General features: G+C 39.8%; 1 protein-coding gene across 1 annotated transcript in view; it reads left to right on the top strand.

Moving 5' to 3' along the window:
- Positions 1–8,127, top strand: part of LOC107094765 (protein bicaudal D homolog 2-like) — a 13,474-nt gene extending 5,347 nt beyond the window's left edge. The window contains exons 2-7 of the mRNA XM_015390587.1: positions 1,373–1,585; positions 2,735–2,887; positions 4,132–4,596; positions 5,226–6,218; positions 6,309–6,460; positions 7,724–8,127. Coding sequence (XP_015246073.1) covers positions 1,373–1,585; positions 2,735–2,887; positions 4,132–4,596; positions 5,226–6,218; positions 6,309–6,460; positions 7,724–8,096 — 2,349 coding nt within the window. The 3' untranslated portion in view covers positions 8,097–8,127. The remainder of the gene's footprint in view (positions 1–1,372; positions 1,586–2,734; positions 2,888–4,131; positions 4,597–5,225; positions 6,219–6,308; positions 6,461–7,723) is intronic.
- Positions 8,128–9,580: the final 1,453 nt, after the last annotated feature.

The raw sequence follows: 9,580 nt of genomic DNA on the forward strand, positions 1-9,580 counted from the left end.
ATAGTTTTCCAAACCAATGTCAATTGGCATTCTCTTTTACATTTAAGTGAGAAAAAGAATCAATTAATGGTATTTGGTAAGAAAAATCTCAGACTAAATTTTACAGGCCCCTCAGCCCCTCAGCCAGCACTATATAAATAAATCAGGGCTGGGTATTTTTGCCATAGTCCTGAATCGATACTCATGTAATTTATTTTTTCCTGTCATATTAAAACAAAGTGCAAACTTGTAAATCAGACAGTTTAAACTTGGGATGTGAACAAAACTGTCTCATAAGTGCAAACTTGTTTGTGAAAAGTGAAAAAGTGAAGCCTCACTCGAGCAAGCAGTAGTGACACAGCAGACATGCATGAGCTGCATTATCTGCACAAACCATATTTGCAGTGTTGTCTGTAACAACTACAGGGTGTTTTCTGGTCAGCCTCCATTTGTTAATGTCTTCAGTCGACCTATTGGCTATATTTGCTGCTGTCTGGCTTGAAGTCATCTTGAGTGCATCTTTCCTGCTCATTTGAATGTGAACGCGTCACTATAAAACTAATCGATCTCATTCCCTAGACATCGATTTTGCAAAAATGTAAAGGAATCGATTCAAAATTGATTTTTTTTTACCCAGTCCTAATATAAATTAGAAAAAGGTTTTTATCACCAACAATCTAATTTGAGATTGGAACGACTGAACATATTCGATTCTAAATTTTGAGAATCAGAATCGAATCAGTTGTTAAACAGATACACAGAGGTCCACATTACTCGCATATTAATGTATCCTAAGTGTTTATTCCTTCTAATATTTATGATTCAAGTTGATAAAAAGCCACATTTTAGCTTCACATTGAAACTAAGTTATATGTCAAACCTATTAAAAACTATATGTCTATTTATTTACTGCTTGTGTCTTGTTGTCAATAAAGTAAATGAAATTGTTGTTTGCCTAGAAATATTACTTGTCAATCATTGCTGTAAAGAGAATCAAACAACAAATGAAGATGTGGGTGTTTTTGGTTTCAATTTGGAGCTTCTACAATAATTTTGTATCATCTCCTCTAGGAAAAAGAGAATACTGCATGTTTGCTGTAAATCCACTGATCTGAAACTTCAAAGGACAGCCTAGTACATAAAGAAATGTATGTTGCTCTGTTAAAACAAAACATTTTCAACTGCTTAATTTAATAATAAAAAAAAGAACACAATTTAAACGCATTTAATTTCATTGTTTGGAATGAAGCAATATTTGAAACAAATTAATGTTTTATACTGGTTAAATCTTTCTGAAGTTAAATGAGCATTCAGTTTAAAACAGGGTTTTTTATTTCTTTATTTTTCATGAAAGTTGTTTGTTTTCTTGTTTCCCATGTCGGTGTATCTTTAGGCATTCGGACAGGCATATTCTACCCACAGAAAGGTTGCAGCAGATGGAGAAAGCAGGGAAGAGTCGCTGATCCTGGAGTCTGCCAGTAAAGAGGCTCTGTACCAGCAGAAGGTCCTGGAGCTGCAGAATGAACTCCGACAGGCCAAAGCTTCTCTGTCAAGCGCTCAAGCAGAAAATGATCGCCTGTCCGCCATCGCTCTGGAAATGAGAGAGGTATTTCTCTTTCTTTTAATGTGAGTTTAGAATAATTTGGGAATTGGTTATATTTAGATCTTTTTTATATTCTTGAAAATTTAAACTTTAAATTTAAAGTTATTGGTGTTAATCTAAAGTTGAATGATTTTATTGATTGATTAATTGATAAGTTTTCTTTTTTAAATATTGTGATTTTCTCACAGTTTTAGATTGTCATAAAAATACAGAAAAATTGGCATATTAGGTTATTTTTTTTTTCTTCAAATATTAATGTGGGGCCGCTTAAAGATGAAAGTTGGACACAGTTTTAATGCAATCTTATAGCATTGTCTTCAGTTCTGTTACATTCACTCAAAGAAGTGGGGTTCCTCTCAGAAAATTCCTGGAGCCACGCCGGGGACTTTAGAGAAATGCCGCCCAACATCTACTAACACTAGGCTTTCTGTAGAGATCAGACATACAATTGTTCATGTTGGTGAGACAAGAATATAATTCCCAGACTTGGTGGAAAGAAGTTTTCTACCTCTTTCTGACTAGACTGACCTGTGCTGCTGTCATTATGCTGGAAGTCTGCCTAACACTGCAAACTGTACATGCAGGGAACATCTCCTCTGACCCCTCACACCCCTCTAATGATAGACAGCAGAATAGTGAGATTGACAGCAAACCGGCCAGGAATGTGTTGGGGAATGTTTATTTATTAAATGGGGAGAGACCACCTCTCTGTAAAAACATAGATTAATCTTTCTTTGTAAATTTATTCAAAGGCATAATGGCGTTTGAAAGGCTTTGGCCCTCAGAGAAGCCAAAAAGATTGAAGGAAGTAATGCCTTTGGCTTTATTTAGCTTCCTGGATTCTGCCTGTCATGTCTATATTCATATGGGTATTTTCAGTTGTTATTGTTAAACAGTAATGTTTCCACTAAGGTAATAGGTGCCTGGAAAGGTCAATTCCAGATTTGTTAAGAAAGAAAAAACCAAGCAGTGTTCCACAGTTGGTGACACAGAGTTAAGTCTTCAAGGTGCTGATCATGATTTGACTCAGGATAAGTTCATAGTTGATGATGGAAAGTTGCACTAATGGGTCAGAAATGTTACAGCACTCAATCCATTGTGTGCCTGCAGTAACCTTCAGCCATTCCTGTTTCGTCCTTTTTCTCTTTGCAGAATTCAGAGGTAGCAGAGCTGCAGCGGGCTCAGCTTCGCGATGACATCAGAGAGTATAAGATTCGGGAGGCCCGACTGCTGCAGGACTACACTGAACTGGAGGAGGAGAACATCTCTCTGCAGAAACAAGTGTCCGTGCTGCGACAGAGCCAGGTGAGGCGGGTGAACAAAGGCCCTAAAAGGTACAATGAACATTTTGTTTATGTATGAAAACGTGGTTCTGTTTCAGCCTCACATAGGGGGTGCTGTGGTAATAAATTACACTGAGCTAAAATTAATCTTATATCAGATTTTTTTTTAAATGATACGTATCCATGCTATAGGGTCTTAAATAAGTTAATAATTACTTTACATAATCTCACAATGACTTTCAGTATTGATTGTTTTGAGCAGATGTAGCACATCAATTGGTACCTCTGACAATTGTGCCAGAGAAAAAAAGAAACGCCTTTCTGCCATGCTATCACAATCCCCAGACCTATGTCCTCTGGAGCAGGCATCACCAACCTTGGTCCTCGAGGCCAGCTGTCCTGCAGGTTTTAGAGGTTTCCCTGCTTTAGCACAGCTGATTATAATGATTGCATTAGACCAAAAGCCTGTTAATCAGCTTTCAATTAAAATCAGCTGTGCTGGAGCAAGGAAACCTCTAAAACCTGCAGGACAGCGGGACTCGAGGACCGAGGCTGGGGATGCCTGCTCTGGAGAACCTGTGAGAAGAAGAAGAGTATAAAGCCTTAAGGGGAAAAGTCTAGAGATCTGGTCTCAAATTCAAGTGGTCCTAGGCTTTTTACCTTACCTTACCTGATTCAAGTGGCTAAACTTTTCTCGCTTGCATGCAATTAAGGCTCTACAGAGTGTTTTGTAAAAGGCTAATGTTGGATTGTTGAAGCAGAGGCTTATCTAAAAGTAGTTGAACAATGGCTTTCAAAGTTAGAAACCTCTGATCTAGTGTAATTCAGTAAATATCCTCTCCGTGTGCACCAGGCTGTTTCATCTAAAGATTAAGCCAATTTTATCAGCAAATATTCCTTTATATTGCATTCTTTCCCCCCACACACTGAATAAATGTATAGAGATGGTAAAGGTTGTATTTTCTAAAGACTTCAAAGTAAATTTATACTGCTGCAGTAAAAAACGTGATTGAACAATAATGTTAAATATTTGCCTGAATCTACAGAGCACCTAAGCTTAGCTCTGTACTTAGCTTAAAAAACCCAGATAATAGTGACTCTCTGCCATTTAGATATAACAGGTTGAAACGCAGAGAAGTTGGAGTAGTTATCTAAAACTATGTAATGCTTGCTTTAATTTTTTCGCATTTTCCCTTGGCCCATTAGCATAATTTCATTAAGATCATCTCAGCTAAATATCCCTTTTATACTTTAACATGTCTACAGGTGGAGTTTGAAGGTCTAAAGCATGAGATCCGTCGCCTAGAGGAGGATTCCCAGTGTGTCCAAAGCCAGCTGGAGGAAGCCGTGCGTCTGAGAGAAATTGCTGAGCGACAGCTCACAGAGGCTTTAGAAACTATTAAAACAGAACGTGAGCAGAAGGCCACGCTGCGTAAGGAGCTCTCCCACTACATGACCATTGGGGGGTCTGTGTACAGCAGCTCGCTCAACATCTCCATCGATAACGCGAAACTCCACGACGACCCCTCTGCCGTCCATGAACCTGATAATGACGACCTTATCAGAGGCTTCGAGAATGGCCTGGTCAAGATGGGTGACAGCGATGAAGATAACAGAACGTTGGGCAACAAGAGAGGCGAGGCCTTTAAACCAGCACCTAGCTTGGTGGATGATCTGCTCAGCGAGCTCAACATCTCTGAGATACAGAAGCTCAAACAACAGCTTGCTCAGGTGGGAGACACTACGCTTTGGCTAATTCAATAAATAAATAAAAAATAAGTTGTCAAAAGAGGAACTACTCCTTTATTAGATAATTGGATTTTGAGTTGCTGCAGGCTGGATTAGTGCCTAGAACAAAAGGCCTTATTGTTGTGAATAAAAACTAGGGATGCACTCACCTCTGGTTTTTGTGAAGCTTTGATCTAGTGAGTCGCAATAAACTGTTGCAATAGATTGAGAAACTGAAAATCTAAAATAAAGAAAAACATGGTCTAGATTGGCGTTAATATGCAGCAAGATGGGCGATACATGAGGCATCATGGGCTGTTTGTGGAGTCACTGCTGTTTAAGGTGGAAGAGAATTGCAAACAGTCACTGTTGTTTCCCGACTAAGCCGCTGATTTTTGCCCACCTGTGAACCATGTGGCTTATAAGAGGATGCGGCTTTTCTGTGAATTTTTTGCTATACCATAGCTCAGACATTGTCCTTTACATGATTTATACATAGATAAAGAGCTTACATACAGTAACTCTTCGCTATTGTGGTGGATTTTACTCTGTGATTAAGTATTATTGTATATTTGTTTTGTAAAAAGAGTAATCCAGTCAGTTTAAAATGTTCATTTTTTGTTGTGTGTTAGGTTGAGCGCGAGAAAGTGGCCCTGATGAATACTTTGCAGGAGAACCAGAAGCAGCTGGAGCAGGCCTACGGCACAGTGTCTGAGCAGAAGGAAACCGTCAACAAGCTGACTGAAAATCTAAGCGCCATGCGTAAACTCCAGGCCAGTAAGGAGCGCCACTCCGCCCTCAACAGCGAGAAAGAAAGGGACAGTCACGATGACGGAGATTATTATGAACTTGACATCAACGGGCCCGAGATTCTGCAGTGTAAGTACACTGTGGCTGTTTCTGAAGCAGGAGAGCTCAGGCAGGAACTGAAAACACTGAGGGCGCAGTACGAGGAATGTCGGACCAGGTATGAGGAAGAGCGAGCCCGATTGGAGAGCGATGTCCAAGATTTCAGGTCCAAGTTGTTCTCTTTGGAGAAGATTAGTCAAGCTGATAAAGCGGAGGTGGCCCGTCTGGAGAGGGAGCTCCGTCTGGCTACGGAGGCTGCAGGAGAATCCCTCGGCTGCCTAAATGTTGCTCAGGATGAGCTCATAGCTTTCAGCGAAGAGTTGGCCAATCTCTACAACCATGTGTGCATGTGCAACAATGAGACTCCCAACAGAGTCATGCTCGACTACTACAAAGACGGCAAAGCCAGGGGACAGGAAGGAAAGGAACAGCAGACCGTACTTCTCACCAGTGGGCTGATCAATGAGAACCAAAATGGAAGGTCTGATTCCTGCCACGTTGCAGTTACTGCACCTGCAGCTCCACAACATCGCCCAGAACCCATGAACGTCTATAACCTGGTAGCTATCATCAGGGATCAAATCCGCCACCTGCAGCAGGCTGTGGACCGGACCACAGAGCTGTCCCGCCAGAGGCTGGCCAACCTGGAGCTGAGTGCCGTGGCAGACAAAGACAAAGAGGCCTGCATGGAGGAGATTCTCAAACTGAAGTCACTTCTCAGCACCAAAAGGGAACAAATTGCTACCCTCAGAGCTGTGCTCAAGGCCAACAAACAGGTCAGAGGAGAATTCTTCACTTTCTATTCATTTTATCTGCATCTTTTGTCATGATTTGCATGAAAGAAAATATCAAATTCATCTCTTTAGACAGCAGAGGTTGCTCTGGCCAACCTCAAAAGTAAATATGACAGCGAGAAGGCCATGGTGACCGAGACGATGATGAAGCTTCGAAATGAACTCAAGGCTCTTAAAGAAGATGCAGCCACTTTCTCCTCTCTTCGAGCCATGTTTGCTACGAGGTAAAATGTGTTTTTACTTGTATTTGCATAACTCCACCTTCTTTCATTCTGATCAGCATTAAAAAAAACTATGCAATCAGAGGCACAGGAAAATGTGAAAACCAACAGTGGATTCTGGTCATGCAGAACCATACAGGTACACTTCAATAAATACCTAAATTATTCAAAAGTGAATTAGTTAATATTTCAGATGTATCTGTTAATATTGATTATTTCAGGTCTAAGGTGAATAAACCAGATCATGATCTGGGAAAATTAGAAAATTAGAGCAGATTAATAAAATAAAGGCTCAGTTCTTGCCTGCCTATTGTGAGATAGACTGATCACATATCTAGCAGTCAGATGCCCCGTCCTTTATGAGGATGATTCACCATAAAAATACTTTGATGAAAGAATGTCTGTTTCCAGGGCTCTGTTCATGCACCTTCATGTAAAGTTGAAGGAAAAACTGGTAGAAAAAAAAAACTAAATTTGAGATATACGTAACCCTGAGAGGATTGTGCAGCAATGCAGAACATGGGCTAAAATTGTGGCATCCCTTATCTGAATACTTTCCTTATGAAGAGACGAAGCCAAACACACCCTATATGAGCTGAGGAGAAAAGAAAACCAGAGAAAAAGAACAAGACTAATGCTTGGTCCCAAGCTCTTTTGCAGATAAAGGTATTTTATTTGGAGAGAGGCAGATTAGTCAGTCTGTGTTATTTTTTTTAAGCTCCACCTTAATGGTTTATTGTTAAGAAACCATTCAGATATATCTGCAGCTTAAAAATATATAAGGTGCAGCTTAAAAAGATATAACACAAACTAGCTAAAAAGCCCCACCACCATTAAAGTCATAAGATTTGTGACACACTTGTATGTCTATTATCAGCATTTTAATCTTAAAATTAAGATAAGTCAACCTTAAAAGTAAAGAGAAGTTATTTGTTCTTAGACAGTGCTAATGATGCCAGGTCATTGTCAAAACATTTTGCTGCCTCTGATTTGCTGATGAATTTGAACAGCTTGTCGTTTTAAATATTTTGTTCTACTGTCTATTAAAAAAAAATCACAAAGCATTGTGGGAACAGTCTGATGTAATACTGACTCAGCTTCCAGGAAATTCATCCTTCCATCTGGAAAAGTTGTGTTGGGAATAGAATGCCAGCTGGGGAGCACATTGCTCCACCTACTGGCTGAAATGTTTATCCTTACCACCTTCCTTTTTGTCCCCCTCTCCTTTGGTGTCCTCCTCCTCTTGCTTTTTTTTCCCCCTCCCAGATGCGATGAGTATGTGACCCAGCTAGATGATATGCAGAGGCAGCTGGCTGCAGCGGAGGATGAGAAGAAGACGCTGAACTCCCTGTTACGAATGGCTATTCAGCAGAAACTGGCTTTAACTCAGCGCCTCGAGGATTTAGAGTTCGACCATGAGCAGGCGCGCCGCAGCACCACCACAGCAGCAGGAGGAAAGGGTAAAACTAAGGGCAAGGGAGCCTCTTCCAGCCACCATGTAAGTCAGATGATGCACTGCAGAACTAATCATAAAATCACACAGCAAAGGAGTTGCTGTTTGCATTTCTGGAGCTTAAGATCTAAGTTCTTTAGTTTTGCCTGCCTAACACTGGGTTCTCGAGTCTTCTGTCGTTATTAGTCATCTTTTGAGTCCATTATTAGGATATACATAACATTATACTCTAATTTTATTGGGAGAACATTAAGCATACATTTAGTAGGTGGGGAAAGACAACAGTTGTTTTAAATTGACACGTGTAAAGTTAATTGAAATATATTCTAATATGCCAATTACCATTAACTCTATATATTGTCCTAAATTAATTTCAGATTTTTGTGTAAAAAAAAAAAAAAAGAAATACTGTAGCAGTCTGTTAAAGGCCTAAACGATCAAATAAAGAGGCAATTTAGAGACAATGGCACACTAAAATGATTGTAAGCAGGCAGACAATTGGGAAAAAATCTACAATAACTAATATCTACAATAATATATGTAACAATTTTAGGTCTACTTCTTGAACTGTTTTTAGCAGCTGACATTATTAGCATGTAGAGTAGATGACCTTAAATGGGAGATGTGCTAAAGTCTTTGGTGTTTCCTTAATGAACATGTTTTGAGGCCAAATTTGGCTCCTTAAGAGTATAAAACAGGATATTTCTGTAGCTCAGTAATGTTGCATTCAGACTGAAATGCTGATTAGCCTCAGTATGAATAGCTTTCCTCTCCAGATACTTCTTTGACTTTACTGACCGGGTGTCTTCTTCGCCCAGTAACAACTTCCACTCCAGAAAGTGTCAATAAGATAGCTCTATTATGATAATTGACTGATTTTTGTGTTGAATTTCTGTTTTTTTTAGGCAAAGCAGCAACAATTTAAGTGGCCCAGGGTTATTTTAGCTCAGGTTCTAATTTAATTTTAGGTAAAGTCGTCAGAGGCTATGTTCACACTGCCGGCCTTAATGCTTATTTCAGATTATTTTTTGTTTTTTTGTTTTGTTAAATCCGATTCTATTGCGTAGTTGTCCACATTTCCTAATATATGCTACTGGTATGTGATCTCCTGTGTGAACTGCATTTATACAGCTTAGCTGCCCCGTATAAGCAGTAGAGGATACAATGATGTTACAAGCGAGCATGCTCTGTGTTTATGGAAGTAAACATGGATGGTAATGCTGGAGCGCATCTTGCGATCTTTCATGTCTTTCCCAACCTCAGCCAGTGCAATAAAAATACAATCTTTTCAAGATGGATGAAATTAAAGCCTGCTCTCCGCATTTTCGTCTGCCATGGTTATTTTTCCTTCTGCTTCTGCATAGAAAAACACAGAATAGCGACCTTTATTTAGTATTAATGACTTTCAGGTCGGATGAATGTGACCTGGCCGTTCACACACAGGTCGCATTTAAAAATTTCAGATACGCATCGGATTCAGGACCACATAGCCACATCGTTGCCTGGGTCGCAAAAAGTTGGATCTGTGTTCGGACTGTCATGAAAAGATCCAATACAGGTCGCATATGGGCAAAAAAATCAGATTTGGGTCACTTCAGGCTGCTGTGTGAACCTAACCAGGGTTATTTAAGCAGAATTAGATTGTCATCCCAATTTATTCAGACCAGATA

This window comes from Cyprinodon variegatus, unplaced genomic scaffold (assembly GCF_000732505.1).
Source record: "Cyprinodon variegatus isolate N-32 unplaced genomic scaffold, C_variegatus-1.0 Scaffold505, whole genome shotgun sequence".
Taxonomy (NCBI): Eukaryota; Metazoa; Chordata; class Actinopteri; order Cyprinodontiformes; family Cyprinodontidae; genus Cyprinodon; species Cyprinodon variegatus.